This window comes from Panthera pardus, unplaced genomic scaffold (assembly GCF_024362965.1).
Source record: "Panthera pardus isolate Hobbes unplaced genomic scaffold, ASM2436296v1 HiC_scaffold_13, whole genome shotgun sequence".
NCBI classification, from domain to species: Eukaryota; Metazoa; Chordata; class Mammalia; order Carnivora; family Felidae; genus Panthera; species Panthera pardus.
The window spans coordinates 145964958-145987307 of NW_026526688.1; the positions used below are offsets into that span (position 1 = coordinate 145964958).

General features: G+C 36.0%; 1 protein-coding gene across 5 annotated transcripts in view; it reads left to right on the forward strand.

Annotated features, from left to right (window-relative positions):
- The window catches only part of ANKRD17 (ankyrin repeat domain 17), a 163066-nt gene that overhangs the window by 135014 nt on the left and 5702 nt on the right, over positions 1-22350 (forward strand). For all 5 annotated transcript variants that reach the window (XM_053901487.1, XM_053901488.1, XM_053901489.1 and 2 more), the window contains 6 exons: positions 4573-4744; positions 6119-6566; positions 7050-7205; positions 8911-9060; positions 10395-12031; positions 16636-16833. In XM_053901487.1, the coding sequence (XP_053757462.1) occupies positions 4573-4744; positions 6119-6566; positions 7050-7205; positions 8911-9060; positions 10395-12031; positions 16636-16833 (2761 nt within the window). The remainder of the gene's footprint in view (positions 1-4572; positions 4745-6118; positions 6567-7049; positions 7206-8910; positions 9061-10394; positions 12032-16635; positions 16834-22350) is intronic.

Here is a 22350-nt window from a genome sequence, read left to right on the forward strand (position 1 = left end):
TAACTAAGCTTTGGCAGTCTCTGTTTCTTCCTTTCCTCTCAGTTATCACTCCTGATACCTGAAGTATCGCAGTAGGCTTAATAGTCTCCCTATATAAATAAATAGTTTTGCCTCCGTCACCTTTTGCCTTCATTTTAGTCTTTCTCCTTTCCAATGTAACTTTTCCACAGTTTCCATAGTTTTCTAATACACAGGTGGAATTGCGTTACACCCTTCTCAAAAACTTTCCGTCTGTCTTAGTTGTCTGCTTGGGAAAATCCAAATATTCGGGTCCTCCTAGCTTACTCCTCCAGGCTCATCACTCGCTGTGGTTTTCTACTGCTCACATAACTTGTTCACTTTCATATATCCAAATTTGCAGATGGTTTCTCTTTAGTCTGGACTACTACTTCTTAAATTCTTAAATTTTTACCTTAAAAAGCTTAACTCTCAAATATCACTTTGTTTCCTAAACCTCAATTAGAAATCACCAGTTAGTAGTGCCCTTTCCTTTTCCACAATAAGGTTATTCTACAACTTGACTCTTTTCTTCAAAGCCTCTACCCTTCCCCCACATATACTGAAAAACATATAGCAGTTCCCCAGTAAGTGAAGTGAGGTGCAGGTTTGTACCTTGTGAGAAAATAGAGGATGTAGGCTGAATTTCTAACCCTGTTTTCTGTACCTCCAGACTTTCTTAAGTCTTCATGGCTTATTCTGTTTTCATCTGTTCTCTTTGGGACCTTGCATCAGTTGTTACTACCTCCCCCATACTTTTTTATCTTTAGTGTCTACTGTTTAACTCCTACCCTCTGCCTGCAACTTAAGGTAATTATTATAATGAAACTTTACCTCAAATTTAGCATTTTGTTTTCCAGATATTTTAAGAGAATAATCTATGTCTTGTTCACTCTACTTTTTAATTTTTTTTAATAATTTTTTTAATGTTTACTTATATTTGAGAAAGAGAGAGAAAGCACAAGTTGGGGTGGGGCAGACAGAGAGGGAGACATAGAATCCGAAGCAGGCTCCAGGCTCTGAGCTGTCAGCACAGAGACCGACGCAGGGCTCGAACTCACGAACCGCAAGATCATGACCTGAGCCGAGGTCGGATGCCTAACCAACTGAGCCACCCTGCCACCCTCTACTTTTTAAATTTTTAATCCTCAGAACCATTTACCTACTCCCTCACTACTGCAATGAACTAACTATAGCAGGGTTACCAGTGGCATCTCAACTGCCAAATCCTATTACTTATTTTCAGTCCTTATTGATACTTGTGATACTTACCAATGTTGATTACCTTCCTTCATAAAACTCTTCTCACTGAAGCCATTTTTCTCTTGATTGTCTTCCTCTGCCTGATTATGCCTTCCTAAAGTCTCATTTGCTCTTCCTTTTAAATATTGGATATCCCATACACACACACACACACACACACATACATACACATACACATAAATACATATTCATATAGTTAATAACTTTTTCCCTTTGGTGATCCACTAGTTTCATATACCTCCTGCAAACTTATGATGCCTCTTAATAAATATGTATCTATCTTATCTAATTCTGCTTAATTTTTTAGAGCTTCATGCCTTTATTGGTTCTTTCACAGCCATAGTCTAAGATCTGTCCTTCAGAAAGAGTTTCCCTAGGACCTCTGAATTTGTGCCCCACTTTTTAGTGAGTCGAAAGGGTTAGTAGAATCTATGAGATTATCAAAATACTAGATAAAACTTAGAATTTATAAGATGTAGAAACGAGTAAATACCTTGCCTTTAGGGCTGAACTCTACTGTGAGTCTGATAATCTAGACTTACTGTTGTCAAAGGCTAGACATACTGTTGTCAAAGGGCCAGTCTCCACTGACTGAATTCTGTAAGCCCTAAGGGCACTTGCATACCCAAGACCCAGCTACACCTACAAACTAGTCTACCTCAGCCCATCACCCCTACCCACATCTAGGCCAAATAGGTTTAGATGACTGCTTTCTGATTTAAAGCTCTCTATTCTTTTTTTTTTTAAATTTTTTTTTTAAACGTTTTATTTATTTTTGAGACAGGGAGAGACAGAGCATGAACAGGGGAGGGTCAGAGAGAGGGAGACACAGAATCTGAAACAGGCTCCAGGCTCTGAGCTGTCAGCTCAGAGCCGGACGCAGGGCTCCAACTCACGGACCGCGAGATCATGACCTGAGCCGAAGTCGGCCTCTTAGCCGACTGAGCCACCCAGGCGCCCCTAAAGTTTTCTATTCTTAAGGTAGTTCTTTCCCCCTTGATACCAGTCACAATGATCTCCTACCACTAGACAAATAAAAAATCCAGCAAAACCAAAAATCTATCCTTGGCTTAACCAGTGGGTTTCGCTTGTTATTTTGATCGCTCATAAGCCTTTGTCAAGGCTTTTCTGTACATACAGCCATGACACAGATAAAGTATATTTTATTATTCCTAATTCTGAATTGGAGAGTCTTAATATATTTTTTAAATTTTTTTAATGTTTATTTTTGAGAGTGAGAGCGCAGAAGAGGCTTAATACATATTTATGGAAACGGTTGCTTTGAAAAGTTTTTTTGGCACATCCTTCACGCCACTTTGTACTCCTCCTTTTCCTCTTTAACTTAAGCTTATCTGACAAAGTCAGCTAGGCAGGCTAACCTCACTAGAGTTCAGCGGGGAGAATGCACGTTTTCCCAAGGGCAGGCAGCTAGCTCCATTAAAGCAAGGATTCAGTGAGCAGAGTCACACATGCTTACTTCCTTCGTTCAAACTCTCCAGTCAGATACTATTCCTCCTCCCATGTAATGATCTAAGGAGTGAAGGTCAGCAGTTTTTTCTTTCCAGTCCTTCTGCAAGGTCAAAAGCTCCTCTTTCACTTGTCTTCAGACTGGAGTTTGTGTGCTTCTGGAGGCCTAGCAAAACTTTCTAGGGCTACCATGCAGACAACTTTTGTATCTTTAACTTCCATTTGTATTCTTTCCTGAAATCCCTCTACCTGAGAAAGTAGCAGTGTTCTACAGAGTCTCCTTAATTATTTCCCTTTTCAGGAGCAAAAGATTTCTCTTCACCAGAGAGAATGTAATTATGGTGCACTGCCCCAGGGTGTAAAAACTTTCAAGGTGGGCAGAAACTTTCAGGTACCTAACAGACATAATTTGAAACGACAGTAAAGTCCAGCAAAAGCAAAAACCTTAAAAAATTTAACAAAAATGAAATGATTTGTCTTTTGGGCTTATATTTGAGCTCTGGTTTCATTAGTTAGCATATTGTGACATTTTCCATAAACTGAGTGTCATTGTTTTGACACATATATTTAAATGTACACATAATACACAAAACACTAGATTATGGGCAGGGAATACACAGTTTGAAAACATCTTTTAGAGGACAAGGAAAGAAAACAGTTTGAAGATGATTTTCTCACTTTATGAATCAAAGAGGAAAATTTAATTGTTAATGTCACTTATTAAGAGATGTTATACTTTTATTCTTACTCATTGTTTTGACTATGAAAGTAACACCATTAAGTGCCCACTTTCACAAATAGAAACAGGGTACAGTTATATAAAATAAAATTGAAAGCCACCATCTTTCTGCCACCCCTCCTCCAGGCTCACTTTAGAGTAGTCATTAGCTTTATTTGTATCCTCTTTGCCTTTTTCTCTATTTCTACAAACAGAGCCACATAACAGGTTCCCTTCCCAGTGAGATCATTGGACAGCCATGTGCATTCTTTTCTTCTAACCAGTGTAATTTGGGAGCATATTACCAAGTATAGAACACTTAAAAAAATTGTTTTCACGTTTTTTTTATTTTGAGAAAATGTGCAAGCAGGGGAGGGGCCGAGAGAGGGGGAGAGAGATTCCCAAGCAGGCTAGGTGCTGATATAGCATAGAGCCCAATGCAGGGCTTAAACCCGTGAACCATGAGATCATGATGTGAGGCAAAATCCAAGAGTCAAACACTTAACTGACTGAGACACCCAGCTGCCCCATTAATGGCTGCCTAGTATTTTGTGAATGTGTACTGTTGTTAATTTATTCCCCCCATTCTTGGCATTGATGGATTTACCTTGTTTCCATTTATTGCCACTATAATCAGCTCTGCAATAGAAATTATTTTTTCACTATGGTTATTTTATAGAATAAATTCTTTGGATAAGCAGTTTGTAATTTTAATAGGAGGCTTTTGAATTACCTTTTCTAAAATACAACTATTTATACCCACAGCAGTATAGGAAAGAACTCATTTTCCCAAACTTGTGTTGATCCATGTTATCTTTTTTAATTTTGCAAAATTAATGAATAAAACATGGTAACTTATTATTTTAATTTACATTTTTTAGTGATTGTGAAAGCTATGTATCTGTCATTTATCCATTTTAAAATTAGATTATCTTATATCATTAATTTGATCTTGACATTTAAAAATATTATTTTCTCTTTACAGCGATTCGACTATAATCTTGATTAAACAGTAAATTGAACTAGATGACTTTGAATTTTATGGTATTCTAGTTCCCTTATGATAAAATGACATTGTGTGACAACTTTTTTTACAAAGTAAATCTGTTTTATTTATCCTTTAATAGTTAAGAGAAGAAAGCCGGAGGCTGGCCTTGGCTGCCAAAAGAGAAAAGAGAAAGGAGAAGAGACGAAAGAAAAAGGAAGAGCAAAGAAGAAAACTAGAAGAAATCGAAGCCAAAAATAAAGAGAACTTTGAACTCCAAGCTGCTCAAGAAAAAGAAAAGCATAAAGTTGAAGGTATTTTCTCTAACTTACCATCTAATTTGATTTGTGTAATACATTGTATTCAAAATGATATTTCTTTAAATATCAATAACTTAAGGTAAAAGTAGATTTCTGTCATTAGCCCTTAAGTATTGTGTGCTATTTTCATTTATTGACTTCTCCCTAGCTTTTTATTGTGAAGAATTTCAGAGCTACAAATTGAAAGAATGATAAAATGAACACCTGAGTACCTTCTACCTAGATATTAAAAATAAACATTTTACCATATTTGCTTTATTTTTTTTCTTTCTAAACATGTATATATTTTTTCTAAGCTATCTGAATGTATGTTGCAAACATCTTGACATTGTACCTACAAAACTTCAACACTTATCCTAGGATGACATTTGCTTACATAATCACAATACCATTTATTATACCTACAAAATTAAGTGTAATTCCATAATATTGATAATCTTAAACATATTTAGAATTTTCTCAAACTGAGAAAGTTATTTTAACTGGATTCTAACTAAAAGATTATTTGATATTGAAAATATTGTGAGGAGAAACCACTGCCAGTAAGCCACCAAATGTATATGTAGTGTGTGTGTGTGTGTGTGTGTGTGTGTGTGTGTGTGTAATTTCCCTCTCCTCCAGCCTTTTATTTTGAAAAATTTCAAACTACAGAAAGGTTTATGGATTAGTATGATAAACACCTGTATGTCACCTGGATTTTTATAATATTTTTGGCACATTAGTTCAATTTGTTTTTTTCCTTTCTTTTTGAATAGATTACATGTAAACTGGGCACCCCATGCAGAATCATCACTAAATACTTGAATATGTATTTCCCAGAAAAAGAACATTATTTTATATAACCACAATAACATTATTATACCTGAGAAATTTAATAATTATATAATATGTGATATACAGTAATTGTTCACATTTCCCAAATAACTGCCTACTATGTATTGTTTAGGACTTAGCACAGAGAGGAGATCAATCATATCTATTTCATTACTAATGAATGCTAGAATGATTGATGACTTTACATCTAATTGTCATCTAATAGTTGCAAAGTTACTCCTGATTTTATTGTTCTTCAAGTGCTTAAAGCTAAATATATTCTATGGGGCTCCTTGGTGGGTCAGTCAGTTAAGCGTCCAACTTTGGCTCAGGTCATGGTCTCACGGTTTGCGGGTTCGAGCCCCGCATCAGTCTCTGTGTTGACAGCTCAGAGCCTGGATCCTGCTTTGGATTCTGTGTCTCCCTCTCTGCCCTTCCCTGGCTCGTGCTGTGTCTCTCTCTCAAAAGTAAATAAACATTAAAAAAAAGAAAAAAAAAGCTAAATATATTTTGAATCACTTAGAACTGTCTAACTTGGTATTGCTACTTTTACAGATGAGCCTGAAGTCTTGACAGAGCCTCCAAGTGCCACAACCACTACTACCATAGGTATATCTGCAACCTGGACAACTTTGGCAGGTTCCCATGGTAAAAGAAATAATACCATAACCACAACCAGTTCAAAGAGGAAAAACAGGAAAAATAAAATTACTCCAGAAAATGTTCAGATTATATTTGATGATCCACTACCAATCTCATATAGTCAGCCAGAGAAGGTAAATGGAGAGTCCAAGAGCAGCAGTACCAGCGAGAGTGGGGACAGTGATAACATGAGGATTTCCAGCTGCAGTGATGAAAGTAGTAACAGCAACAGCAGCCGAAAGAGTGACAATCATTCACCTGCTGTGGTGACTACCACGATGACCAGCAAGAAGCAGCCATCAGTTCTGGTTACATTTCCAAAGGAGGAGAGAAAATCTGTTTCTGGAAAGGCTTCAATAAAGTAAGTCCCAATTTTCACTTTTATTATTTATAGTATCATCATGAAATGCTTTGTTGCTGAATTTTTTAGTAAAGCAAGCAAATTAATTGGCAAAGTAAGGGTTTGTCTTTGTGCTAAAGAAGTCACAGTTTCATTTTAATAGAGAATAAGCTATTTTTTAAGTTTTGTGTTAATGAAAGATAAAATTATTTTTACTATGTAACTTCTTTATTTTAGTTGTTAAATTTAGCCCATGAAAAGTATTGACTATGGTTTCTCAGGGGTTATTACTGTAATTCATCTCTGCTAATTTTGACCTCATGATAGTATCTTCTTAAAAATTGTCTGTTCATATTATGCTACATATTGAAAAGTGAAAAATAAGTTCTTCATTTGTTTACCATATTTACTCCAAAATAAAAGAATAAAATTATGTAATAGATTGCCTCTATTATTTAAAACTCTATATTCTGTATTTAATGTATTTTTCCCCCTCTGTTAAAGATTGTCAGAGACTATCAATGAAGTGACCAGTAATTCTCTGTCTACTTGCACAAAATCTGGTCCGTCTCCCCTTTCCTCTCCAAATGGGAAGTTAACAGTAGCAAGTCCTAAGCGTGGACAAAAGAGGGAAGAAGGATGGAAGGAAGTTGTAAGAAGGTGAGTGACTGTTCCTTGTTTTTCTCATTCTTTATATGTGAGATGTTGTTTACCTTACAGTTAGATTCCTCCAACTATTCCAAAGGTTGCAAAGAAACGGGTGGCCCTAGGCTGAATCTGAATCTAGCCAACAGAGATAGCCTATACCATACTGTAGATGAGAAAAACAATTGGATATAAATGCTTTTAAAATTAGGAGATTTTACATTAAAAAGTTACATAATTGCAGTATCTGCTTGACCCTAGGTATTTGCTGTCTGGTAGAAAACTAATGTAAATACTTTAAGGTGATAAATTGTGTTTCGAGTACTCAACTTGGTAATCTCAGAGCCCAGTATGTGGTATCTTTTACATACTTGTAAGTATTTGAAGAATGAATAAGTATTGGTTTTAAACTATTGTTGTTTGTAAACCACAGGATATCTTTATTTTAAGAATTTTAGGACTAAAATATTTGTTTATAGTTTGCTTGAAATTTTTAATGTTATGTATATTAAACAAGTAAAACAGTATCCCAGAAACTAAAAGGTCATAAGATCCCACAGAGGATGTATTGTAAATCTTTGATAACCTATTTTAAAGAACTTCCCACAAATTCCAACAAAAAATTAAAGTTTTGAGTATTTGAACTAAGAGCTGTGATGAACCAAACTTATTCCTATTAATCCCACAATGCACTGTATAGTTTTTTTTCATATTTTTGACCAAAGCCTCCCCGCACCACCATCTCTATCTTCATCTCTGTCTCTGTCTCTCTCTCACATTCATGCACATCGCACACGCACTCATTCACGTACACACACTAATTTTGTACTACCCAAAATCACAACATTAGAGTAATGTCTATACAAAAGTATGGTAACTCAGTTTTTCTCCATGTATTTTATATTGTGGTATACTAAGAAATTCTTAACTAATTTGAAAGTAATGATCACTGACTTATTATTACTCCCTTCAAAGGAATTATTAAGTAACTTAGTTATGTATATAAAAGTACAGGGGTCATACCTTACCTTTTAAAAAATACAACATTTTAATTTAATATCTAATCTACCATTCTAAATAAATAATTTGCTTCTTCAATAAAGCATGGTTGGCTCATCTTCTGATGCCTCTAAAATAATACAAGGTAACAATGCATTTTTAATATCATCCTTTCAGTTACATATTAGAGAATAAAAAGAATGTGAGTCAAACACCCAGAAGTGCCCACAAGAAGCGTTACTTGTTTCTTTAGGCTGGATTAGGTGCCCCAACCAGTGTATCTTCATGATACCTTATTGGAGCACTCGTGGCATGATGTTCTTTTCCTACTTGGTATCTACATAGTCAGTCTATGTGGGCAGGAACCTATGTCTGTCTTATTTGCCATTAGTATTTGCACTAACACAGTGCATGTCTACATAGTATGTACTTTATAGATATTAACAAATGATGAAAGTCAAAAAACCAAACCATCTTTGGTAATGAGATGAGAAGCTATGATAAAAGCGCTTGCTTACGTGACCTCTCACATTTTTTCTCTCTCCTGTCACTTAGTTGTCTTTTATCACCTAGAGTAAGAATAGATAGAAGAGGCTAACTCAACAATAATCTATTCTGTGTTTATAGAAATGTATTTTAGTAATCCTCTCTTCTCAATATTTTAATCATAACCACTGATATTAGTGATATATCTTAATTTACCTTTGCCACTTTTAAACAGGTCAAAGAAAGTATCTGTTCCATCAACTGTGATATCCAGAGTGATTGGAAGAGGAGGCTGTAATATTAATGCCATTCGGGAGTTCACTGGTGCACACATAGATATTGATAAGCAGAAAGACAAGACAGGAGACCGGATAATAACCATAAGGCAAAACTTTGTCTCTTTTGTCTTCTCCCTTTGTGTTTTACTGCATTATACTTTAATGAAATACAAGCATTTGAGTTTTCACTGGAACTTTGTGTTTAATAGCATACTTTTTTTAAATGGGAATTTGATTAGTGTTTGAGAAGAAAACCTTTACAGTTTTTTTCTCTAATTCATATGCTCTTGTGAAACATTTCAAAGGGCTCTAAAGAATTTTTCTTTTGTGAGTGTGTGACAGAGGCTTAGATAATCTTTTCCTTACATAAACTGTTCATACAACATTCTTAAAATTTTATTCTGAGACTTTTTAAGAAGGAATAGGTTTCTTACCCATTTTAAGCAGTAGGTTTCCCTTTTGCCCTTAAATTAACTTTTGAGATTTATTATTCTGAGGTTGTATCCTTAGACTATGAGGTCAGTAATAGATTTAACTCTGAAATGGGTATTTGTCTTACATTGAAGATGTCTGTACCTTAATCCCCTTTAAATAAAGGTAGGATATTCTAAGAAATCATAAGTTTGGTTATGAAAGGCAGGTGCCCCTTAGGAGCTGATAGTTACATAGTCTACCTGTAAGGGAGGCAGTTAGCCATCTCTATTTTGTATTTGTTCTCCTATCTTGTTTTTCCCTTTCCTGGGATAGGTGGGTAGTCCCAACCTGCTTTATCTAGACAAGAGGGAAGCAGATACCTTCCATGAGTAATTTCCCCCTTAGGGTTTCCATAAGGCTTTCCTTGCAATCAAATATTTTCCTGAAGATTTAACACTAGGGTTTGACCTGATGCCCATTGTTGGCCCTGTCAGGATTCCTCTCTCCTTCTGAGACATCTTTTCAGAGGAAGTATGAGAATCATTCTAATAGAGTTTAGTCAGAGGTGGGGGTCATAGATGGGGTCATCTTAGGTACCGGGACTTAAAATAAAACACTATTTTTTTTACTCAGTATTTTTGTTATTGTTCTTTGTTTACTTATATTGCTTTTAACATTGACCAACTGTTTAATTATAGTGTTATGGATTACATAGGCTTTTAAATGCAGTGGTTTTTCTAACTGTAATGCATTTTACGATGGGAAAATGACTTCTTAGTCTAAGGAAACAATAGCAAAATGCATTTTTGAAAAGTCGTTTACTATTCCTTTGAAAAATATAACGGCATACCAGGCCAGTTTATTGCTCTGTTTGCAGAATACCTCAAGAATAGTCAGAAAATTGCTGCCTAACCTTTGTTATTTGTTCTCTGTATGTATGTGTACACTCACACAAATGAATTTAGGCTATACCTATTAAAAAGGAGGGGAAATTGGACCTAACTTTTTCTTCTTGGTCAACTTACAGGGGTGGCACTGAATCAACAAGACAGGCAACTCAGTTGATCAATGCTCTGATCAAGGATCCAGACAAAGAAATTGATGAACTTATTCCAAAGAATCGTTTGAAAAGCTCCTCAGCAAATTCCAAAATAGGGTCATCAGCACCTACCACCACTGCTGCTAACAGTTCCTTAATGGGAATTAAAATGACGACTGTAGCTCTGTCATCAACATCTCAAACTGCCACAGCACTCACGGTGCCTGCAATTTCTTCTGCATCTACTCATAAAACCATTAAGAACCCAGTGAATAATGTGAGGCCTGGTTTTCCAGTTTCTCTTCCATTAGCATATCCTCCTCCACAGTTTGCACATGCTTTGCTTGCTGCTCAGACTTTCCAGCAGATCCGTCCACCAAGGTTGCCCATGACCCACTTTGGAGGTACTTTTCCACCAGCTCAATCCACTTGGGGTCCTTTTCCTGTCAGGCCTTTGAGCCCTGCCAGAGCTACTAACTCGCCTAAGCCTCACATGGTGCCTCGCCATAGCAATCAGAATAGCAGTGGTTCTCAGGTGAATTCAGCAGGTTCTTTAACTTCAAGTCCAACAACTACAACCAGTTCATCAGCTTCAACGGTGCCTGGTACATCTACAAATGGCAGTCCAAGTTCACCTTCTGTCAGAAGGCAGCTTTTTGTCACAGTTGTGAAGACATCCAATGCCACCACCACAACAGTCACAACCACAGCAAGCAACAACAGCACTGCACCCACAAATGCCACATATCCTATGCCTACTGCCAAAGAACACTACCCAGTATCATCCCCATCTTCCCCATCACCACCAGCCCAGTCAGGAGGGGTTTCTAGAAACAGCCCTTTGGATTGTGGAACAGCATCTCCAAATAAAGGGGCATCTTCCTCTGAACAGGAAGCAGGTAGTCCACCAGTAGTAGAAACAGCAAACAGTAGACTTTCAAACAGCAGCAGTTCTTCTGGGAGTTCATCAGTTCATTCTACTCAGCAACAACCTCCGGGATCTGTTTCTCAGGAGCCAAGACCACCTCTTCAGCAGTCTCAGGTTCCTCCCCCGGAAGTTAGAATGACTGTTCCTCCTTTAGCAACAACAAGTTCTGCTCCAGTGGCGGTGCCTTCTACTGCCCCAGTGACTTACCCTATGCCTCAGACACAAATGGGATGCTCCCAGCCTGCTCCTAAAATGGAAACCCCTGCTATTAGACCACCCTCTCATGGCACAACGGCCCCTCACAAGAATCCAGCTCCAGTGCAGAGTTCATCTGTTGCAGTCCTAAGTGTCAATCACATTAAAAGACCTCACAGTGTTCCCTCTTCTGTCCAGCTACCTTCAACCTTAAGTACACAAAGTGCTTGTCAAAATTCAGTACATCCAGCAAATAAGCCTATTGCTCCCAATTTCAGTGCCCCCTTACCATTTGGGCCCTTTAGCACATTGTTCGAAAACAGCCCTACTTCTGCTCATGCCTTCTGGGGAGGATCTGTTGTTTCATCTCAGTCAACGCCAGAATCTATGCTATCAGGAAAATCCTCATATTTGCCAAATTCAGATCCTTTACATCAGTCTGATACTTCCAAAGCTCCAGGTTTTAGACCACCATTACAGAGACCCGCTCCAAGTCCCTCAGGTGAGTTTGTATTTTCTAACATTCTGCAGCTGTTCCTTTATACAAGTGATAGGAAAACTCTTGGTCATTTTCTAATATTTTTATTCCATGAATGGGCCAGATAGAGATTGTTGTATTTAGTTCACTTAAATGCTGTTTTGAGTATTAGATGTGTTGAGTATGGGTTTTTATATTTTAATTATTTTTTTTTAAGTTTTTTTATTTATTTTGAGAGAGACAGAAACAGCGCAAGTGGGGAAGGGGCAGAGAGAGAGAGAATGAATCCCAGGCAGGCTCTATGCTGGCAGCGCGGGGCTCAAACCCACAAAACCTTGAGATTATGACCTGAGCTGACACCAAGAGTAGGACGCTCAACCGACTGAGCCACACAGGTGCTCCAAGTATGACGTTTTTCAAAAAAGTCTTTTTAGAAGCCACAGTGGACTTTATCTTGAATTTCCCACAGATAAATTTCTTCGTCAGATATATTTTTCTCTCTCAAAATAAAGCAGTCTTTTTTGTTTTAATAAATTAAAATTAAAAAAGGTTTATTTCAAAAAGTAATAAAGCTTTTTAAAATTTGATTTCATTTCTGTCTTTTTTGTTTTTAAAATAATGAGAAAAACAGGGGCATCTGGGTGGTTCAGTCAGTTGAGCGTCTCACTTTGGCTCAGGTCATGATCTCACCATCCATGCGTCCAGCTCTGTGCTGACAGCTCGGAGCCTGGAGTCTGTTTCAGATTCTGTGTCTCCCTCTCTCTCTGTCCCTCCCCCACTCATGCTCTGTCTCTTTCTCAAAAATAAATAAATATAAAAAAAAGAAAATAAAAAAAATAATGAGAAAAATACAGAGCCACATAGTTTTAATAAGGTAGCTCCTAATCGTATGTGCTCTTCAAATTAAAATTGAATAAAATTAGAAATTCCTCTTGGTCAAACTAGCCGTTTATTGAAAACTGTATAAAACTGACATACATCACTGTGTAGGTTTAAGGTGTACAGCATAATGATTTGACTTATATTGTGAAACGATTACTGTAATAAGTTTAATTAGCATCCATCATCATATAGATACAATAAAAAAGAGGGAAAAAATTATTTTTCCTTGTGATTTTTTTTTTCCTCTTAGGATTTTACTCTCTTAACAACTTTCATATATATCCTGCGGCAGTGTTAACTATAGTCATCATGTTGTACATTACATCCTTATGGTACTCATTTATCCTATAAATACCTTTTCATCACCTTCCTCCAGTTCCCCTTTCTCCCACCTCTGGTAACCACAAATCTGATCTTTTTCTATGCATTTGTTTGTTTTTAGATTCCACATATTGAGATCATACAGTATTTGCCTTTCTCTGTCTGACTTCAATTACTGTAATTCCCTCCAGGTCCATCCATGTTGTTGCAAATGGCAGGATTTCCTTCCTTTTTATGGCTGAATAATATTCCTGTGTGTGTGTGTGTGTGTGTGTGTGTGTCTGTGCGCGCGCATGCACGCGCACATATGTATGCATGTGCACCCACGACATCTTTATCCATTCATCTGTTGATGGACACCTTGGTTGTTTCCATGTCTTGGCTATTGTAATAATGCTTCTGTGAACATGGGAATGCAGATACCTTTTTGAGTTAATGATTTTGTTTCCTTTGCTATATTTCCAGAAGTGGAATTGCTGGTTTATATATAGCATTCTATTTTTAATTTTTTGTGCAGTCTTCATACTGTTTTTCATTGTGACTCTAAGCTGGCCTTATTTCAATATTTAATAAGCACATATGGCTAGTGGCTACTGTAATAGAAAGTACAATATCAAATATATGTTTTCTTGGAAAGCTCTATTATCATTTAATATGATGCTGGTATTTATAGAGAACTTAAAGAAAGATCTCCTAGTTGTGAGTGATTGCTTTTTTTTTTAACTTTTTACTTTGAAATGTTTTAAATTTATAGAAGAATTCTTCTGTAATTACCCATCTTCCCCTAGTATAAATATTTTATATAATCCTTTATTTTTTAAAACTAAGAAGTTAATATTGGTATAGTACAATTGACTACAGACTTTATTCAGATTTCACTGGTTTTTCCAATAATGTTCTTTTTCTGTTGCATTGTCCAATTTGGGATACCAAGTTGCCTCTAGAGCTATGTATTTTGATGTGAACATTTCAAGTAATTAAAGATAAGCCGTACCAGAGATAGACAAACTATTGTCCATGGGCCAAAAATGGCCTGCTGCCTATTTTTACATTTGTTACGTTTTAAAATTGAGATTTAATAATAGTGTAAGATTTTTTTAATGATTAAAAATATTTTTTAAATAATATTGTGTGGCACAAAAAAATAGGAATTTGAATTTCAGTGTTCATAAGTAAAGTTTTATTGGAACACAGCCATGCCCATTCATTTACATATTGTGTTATAGCTACTTTCATGCTTTAATGATAGCCTGAAAATATTTACTATTCAGCCTTTTGCAGAAATGTTGCTAACCTGATCTGTGTTATTGAAGGGACTAAAAATTTCTAAATTTAATGGGAACTGGATGTAATTTTTACCTATTCCTAGGACATGTGAATACAATGTAATGAACATGGTCAGTAAATGTTTCTTTGCTGGGGACTGATGGAAGTATTTATGTGTACTTACAAAATAATACAATTTCTCTTGAGTACTGAAATGTTAGAATTAAAAGATCATCATATGCCAATGCATTGGAAATGTTTTTATATTTCATATTTATGATAGTTGGAATTTATTGAAAATACTTCACTTTTCAAAACAAGGTGAATTCTAGGTAGTGTGTTGAGAAAGACTAAAATTAAGATTTAGAGAAAAAGGAAACAAATTCTTATTTTTGTGGAAGGGTAGGAAAAAAAGGCCAGCTCTATAAAGGAACTGAGGTTTTGGGGGGTGTATAGTTGATTAGAGCCAAAGTTAGCATGAAGTTTAATTTGAGAGTCTGTTGGGAATACTACTCAATTCAGGTCAGCAAAACAGGCATGTTTGCCTTCACAAATACCACACTCAAGAGAATTAACATTAATTAGACAATACCAACCAATATGTAGTACCATCCTCCCATATATAACTATTGTGCCTGTGTGTTTCTTTGTTTGTTTCTTTTTTTTTTCTTTTCATCCAAGATTCAGTCAAGGTTCACACATTGCTTTTGGCTGCCATGTTTCTGTGGTCTCCCCCAGTCTAAAATCTCACTACCTTCCTTTGTTTTTCTTGACATGAATCCTTTGAAGAGTCCAGTTGTTCTGAAGAATGTCCCACATTTTAGATTAGATTCATCTGTTTCCTTAGTCCATGATTACATTCAAGTCAGACATTTGGCAGGAACTTCAAATGGGTGATGTTTTGAACCTCACACTGTATTACATCAGGAGGCATTCACTGAAGATTGTTTCACTATTAGCTATAGAAAGGATGGCCACTTAGTTAAGATGCTGATCATCAGATCTGTCCATTCTAGAAGTATAGCTATGTTTTTCTCCCCCCTATAGTTTTTTTAGACTTTTTTTTTTTTTGCATATACATGATTGAGTTTATTATAAAAAAGGTAAGAAAAAATGGGGTTTGAGATAGAAGGATACAGGTGGATAGGCCTCAACAGCACTGCCACTGATCTACCTGTTCTTTCACATCAAGAAGTTGATCTTGCGAGTCATTTCCATGTTGTAGATCCACTGGCAGGTTTCATAGCTTTCCCTCTGTCATCGGCGACAAGGCTTTTCATAGTACCGCCGCCATCGCTTAATGTCCTCAATGAGCCCATCCATGGTGAGGATTCTGTTTAAGGTCCTGTGGGTACCTTCCACATTTCCTTCCTGTACCATCACAGTCCTGGCAATGAACTTCAGATGTTTTGCCATGACCTTGGGATTTAAATCTTTACTCTGCAGGACCCCATGCTCTCCAGAGCCAGCTGCTGGGAACCTTAGCTCCTAGACTTTATTTTTTAAATAGCACTTTTAGGTTCACAGAAAAGCATAAAGAAAATTGAGAGGAAAGTACAGAATTTCCCACATATCTCCTGCCCCCAGCAGGCAGAGCCTCTTCCATTATCAGTATCCCTGACCAGAGTTGTGTATTTGTTAGAATTGATGAACCTCTATTAACACATCCTTATCAAAGTCTATGGTTTTCATTACGGTTCACTTTTGGTGTTCTACATTCTGTGGGTTTGAACAAATGTTTGATGACATGTATCCATCAGTATAGTATCATACAGAATTTTTTCAGTGTCATAGAAATAGTCTCTGCTTTGCCTAGTCATCCCTCTCTCCCTCCTGAGTTTTTTAAAGATAAGTTTTTATGTAATTCCTTGGCCATTAGGCCAGTTGAAATTCCAATGTTGATATTAAATCTACATGTATTCTATAATTAAAGTATCATATATTAAAATTAAATATAAAAATAATTTTCCTTGATAATTGTTCCTTTTTTATAGTTCTCTTTATAGAAGGGAAAATGAGTCAATGGACTGGAAGAAATAGCAAGGAGAAATCTAAAATATTTGGGGGTATTTTAGAGGTCTCCTAATTTTAATTTAGTTTTTTTTTTTTAATTTTTTTCTCCTATAGGTAACTATTATAAATTATCTTCTGTCTTTCAGGTATTGTCAACATGGACTCGCCATATGGTTCTGTAACACCTTCTTCTACACATTTGGGAAACTTTGCCTCAAACCTTTCAGGAGGTCAAATGTATGGACCTGGGGCACCCCTTGGAGGAGCACCCGCAGCTGCTAACTTTAACAGACAACATTTTTCCCCACTTAGTTTGTTGACTCCATGTTCATCAGCATCGAATGGTGAGTATTATACATTATAATTCCATAAGAAGAGTTTGTATATGTTTCCTTAAGAGCAAGAGGTTTTAAGTGGGCAAAGACAAAAGATGACTTACGAGCTGTGAACAAGTCTTGAATATATCAAGACTAATGAAATGGGAACAGAGGAACAAACATTTTTATAAATAGCAAATGATTAAAAAGTCTGAAATACATTATAATTTTTGAGTGATTTCACCTGCTTAGTTTTTTCTTATACTCCTCTGAACATTAATTTTTACACCTAAATATATAACAGATCTGGATCAGTGTCTTCTATGTTGAGCTAAAACTAAACCATCATAGGAATAAACATATTCCTTAAGATGTCTACATATAGGTGATTCATATTTGTGTGTGTGTGTTGGATAATTTTTGATTTTCATGTTCATGAAAAAATAGGAATTGGGAGAAAAGGAGTTAAAATTGCAACATGACTGCTCCTTGAAAAGGGTTAACCTGAGGGGTAGGTGCCTGGGTAGGTCAATCAGTTGATTTTTGCTCAGGTCATGATCTCACAGTTTGTGGCATCGAGCCTCACGTCGGGCTCTATGCTGTTAGCTTGGGGTGGATTTAGGATCTTCTCTCTCTTTCTCTCTCCTCTCTGCCCCTTCCCTGCTCATGTGCGTATTATTCTGAAATTTTTGGTAGCTAATCTTTAGAATGGGTTCTCAGAAGCAGAGACTGTTTTTATGCATAATAAAAACATACTTATTAATATTTATTTAGGAAATAGATTCAGGGATTTTGTGATGAAATTCAGAAAGTATGATAGGTTGTTTTGCCCTATAGTTTGTTTCACTGTGTGGGCTTTTCATTGTTTTTTTTTTTTTATTTTTTGTTTTTTGGTTTGGTTTTAATGTTTATTTGATTTTTGTTTTGGTTGAAAAAACATTGTGCTTTTTGTAACAATGCAACCAGTATAGGTTAAGTTTTCTAATACATTGCTGATTGATACAGAATATCACTGAAGCTATTAAAATTGTTTTCATTGATGCATTCCAACATTTTTTGAAGTTTCAAAAAGTTTCAGGGGTGCCTGAATGGCTTAGTCGGTTGGGCATCCGACCTCAGCTCAGGTCATGATCTCGCAGTTCACGAGTTCGAGCCCTGCATTGAGCTCTGTGCTGACAGCTCAGAGCCTGGATCCTGCTTCGGATTCTGTGTCTCCCTCTCTTTCTGCCCCTCCCCTGCTCGTGCGCTCTCTTGCTCTCTCTCTCTCTCTCTCTCAGAAATAAACATTACAAAATTTTTTTTTAATTTTCTAAAAGTTTCAGAAATTTTCAAACTTACAGAAAAATTGAAAGAATACTTTAAGAAGCATCCATATTCCTTTCAATTGTTAACTCCTTAAAATTACCAATTTTTTAAACATTTTGCTCCATTTTATGTAATCTCCAGTTTTTTATTGTTGAAACATTTGAAAGTAAGGTTTAGATATGACACTTGTGACCTAAAAACTTTAGTGTCCATCTTAAAAATAAGGACATTTTCTTACACAGCCACAATACCATTATCAAATAAACGTTAATATTAGTAATGTCACGTCATACGTACTTCCTATTCAGATATCCCCAATTGCCCTAAAACATTTTTTATACATTTTTTTTTCCCTTCGAACCATGAATCACTCAGGGTAAATGTATTACATTAGACAATGTCTCTCAGGTCTATCTTAAAATAATTTTAAACTTGTAAGCATAGTACAAAGAACCCTTATATATTTTTCTCAGATTCACCAGTTGTTAACATGTTGCCACATTCTTTCATTTTCTGGGTGTGTAGGTGTATAGAATTTTTTTTCTGAACCATTTTAGAGTTAGTTGCAGGTATCAAGCTATTTTCCCCTGAATACTCTAAAGGATTATATTTCTTAAAAATAAGAATATTCTCTGCTACAACTATGGTACAATTAGCAAATTCAGCAAATTTTATGTTGGACAGTATTAGCTAATACATAGTCCATATTTACATTTACTAGGTGTCCCAATAACATCTAGTAATTATAAATATTATAATTATAAATAATAATTATATAGTTTAAATTATATAGTTTAAATAATAAATATTATTTCCTCTCATCCAAGATTCAAATCAAGATCACAGATTACATTGAATTCCATGTCTTTTTAGTGTGAAATATTCTGGAACTGTTCCCTCAGTCTTTCTTTGTCTTCCAAAGAAAGACATTTTGAAGAGTACAGGTCAGTTGATGATAAAATTCCCCTTCATTTGTTTTTCTGATATTTCTTCATGATTAAATTTAGGCTAAGTGTTTTTGACAGGAATTTTAGTATGTAGTCAATGTTGTGTCCTTATCTCAGTATATTGCATTAGAAAATATAAAATGTTAAGTTTGTGCCATTATTGGCACTGTTAACTTTGAATCATTTTGTTAAGATCATGAATACTAGGTTTCTGTACTGTCAAATTAGAATTTTTCCCTTTGTAATTAGTACGTAATCTGTGTAGAGTTTCTGTGAGACTGTGTTCTTATTCCTCATCATCCTTTCAGGCAGATTATAAGGGAACGGGGGAAGAAGTAGCACTTGTCTGAGTAATATAAAAATTTTACTTTTGAAATGATGTTAATGTTTATAAATTCCAAAAACACCACACCCAACTTTGTTGAAGGAAAAATGCTAAAATTGAACATAAATAGAAACAAACTTATCTGTATTGCAAATTATTAACATAAACCTACTAAAAAAATAATCCAGGGGAGCCTAGGTGACTCACTCAGTGGGTGTCCAGCTCTTGATTTCAGCTCAAGTCATGATTCGCGATTCACAGTTCATGGGATCAAGGCCTGCGTTGGGCTCTGCGCTGTCAGCGCAGAGACTGCTTGAGATTCTCTGTCTTCTTCTTTCTCTGCCCCTTCCCTGCTCATGTTCTGTCTCTCTCTCAAAAATAAATGAGCATAAAAAATTAAAAAAAAAATAGAACAATTCAAAAAACTTGTGAACATAGTACTTTATATACCCTTCACTCTAAAGACAACGAGATTTCAGACAAATCTTCAATTCTGCTTAGGACATGTGATTTTTATAATGTTACGGATAAGCAGTTCTAAAATTATGGGGTTTATTATAGGATTGGGTTAATAAGTATATTGATGATGCTGGGATGCATGGTCCTCACTGTGAGAAAAGAGAGGTGTAAAATGGGGTAAGGCAAGGAAGAACCCTATGGAATTGGATTAGAATTAGAGGATCACTGTGAACTCATGATTTTTCAATTATCTATATATTGGAGTGAATCATATAAAATTGCAATTTTCCCTCTAGCGCTATCTACTGAAAGGGCCTAAAAACAATTAATCTTTAATAGCAGTGAGCACATCCAGTGTTTCTATCTATCTGTTAAATATTTTTGTCCACTGAAAGAAACTATGCCTTTTTTTTTTTTTTTTTAAGAGAGGGAGCGCATGAGCACAATTGGGGGAGGGGGCCAGAGGAAGGGAGAGAGAGAGAATCTTGAGTAGACTCCATGCTCAGTGCAGAGCCCGACATGGGGCTTGATCCCATGACCCTGGGATAATGCCTGAGTTGAAATCAAGAGTCGGATGCTCAGAGGACTGAAACACCCAGGTGCCCCAGAAACTAGGCTTTCTTAGCTGATTCTAGAGTTGGGGGAGAGAAAGCATAAGGGGAGCCTGCAAAGTCTTCTGGTGTTAGTAATTGTTTAAAATGATGGGGACATGGCAACACACAGGAAGCAGCTTTACTAAAGGGACTCCCACTGGCCAAATTCAGGAAAATTTGACTACCATAATGAATAATGGCAGCTCATGGGATAAAATAAGAATCCATAAGTTCATAATGATTATGAATAAGATTTTAGAATTTAATTTAATTGGTTTTTTTTTTTTAAGAAATTAAAATTTTACATGGGAACTCTCTTCCTTACAGTATAACGACAACTCATACATGTGGGAGTTATGATTTGAGTCATTGTTTTGCAACCATTAAAGTGATTCAGGCAAGACTCTCACTTTTACCTCTAATACTGAATTTTTAACCAGTCTGCACTTTCTTCACTTAGTATAGATCTTAATACTGTTATTTTTTAATGACCATTTACTTTGTTAATCTGTTCATAGGAATGTAATTTTGTATTTTCATTTCTTCTAGTCTTTCAAGATTTTGTTCTCAGTATTTATCTACATACTTTTAAAAGTTGCTGTTCTGGATGCTTTTGTAGAACTAACCACAGAAGCATGTGACTTATTTTTCATAATGTATTTGTCTGGTTTTATGTGAACAGGTTCTGTCATATTTCTCCATGTAGTCTATACATCTTCTCACTCCCTCTCCTTTAGGACACCAGATATTAGGACCTGGCAAGTTAAGTTGGGATGTGGTGGACACAAGACCCTTCTGTAAATTTTTTGTTAGAAAGCAAAGAACCCTTTCTTGAGGCCCCAGAATAATAGATTGGTGATACCCAAGAACCTTCTGCATATAAAGGCTAGGTAGAGATCACCTGAGCCCTTATTCCACTCAAACTACTAAGATCTGTTTTACCAACACTCAGTCAGCTCATGCACTGGTACTGATCACTGGCTCTAGTCTGTGCATTTCAGTCCTTGGCAAATTTAGTCAATGGACCGTGTTGACATTCAGTCTTATAAAACTGTTGTCAGATCAAAAAGCAGTAAAACATAATTTTGAAAGGAAGAAACTAATTTTACACTGTGACACAATATACGTGTGTGTGTGTAGTTGAAATAATATATTTACAAAATAGTTGTTATCCTTACAATGTATGTTGCATGCTGGTGTTTTCTATTCTGTTTTCTTTCCCCTTTAAAAACATTTTTGTAAGCTAGTCATGACCAGCCACATTAATCTCATTATCAATGGTAGTTCAGTAAACACTGAACAGAAGCATGAAGAAACAGAGTAATTTTCTTGAAGGAACATTTTTTTTTTTTTAAATGTGTAAGTCACTTTGCTCTTTCAGGACCTGTTGTCATTTCAAAACCGAAATGGATTTACCACGAAGCCAATGAAGTTTAAGCTTCAGGGTACCTTATTTGCCAAGGGACCCTGCCAAAGCCATATACCTAGTTTTGTGTTTGTAATTTTATATTCTTTTTCTAAAGAAGGTTCTCCAAGCCTGAAATGGATCATTCTTCACTCACATGCCATCATTAGTCCAGTAAGCCTGCAGGGAGGAAGCAGTAAACAGTCATCTGATAAAAATATGGCTATGAGATTGGCAGAATCTGTGGAGAGGACAGATTTCTTAAATGGGGCAAGTCAGCAGGCAGGCCTCATTATTCTGTCCATTTAAACAGAACATGGAGGGTTGCTGTTATTTTGCTTTGTTTTGCTTTTGTTTTCGGAAGGATTCAGGAAAGGAAAGAGAGACTAGATCTAACACTGAGGATTGGGCAGGTTTCTAGGGGTGATTCTAGGAGAGGTAGAACTCATTTGTCCATCATTCCATCCATCCATCCTTCTTGCCTGCCTACTACCTTTGACTTTGTCTTGA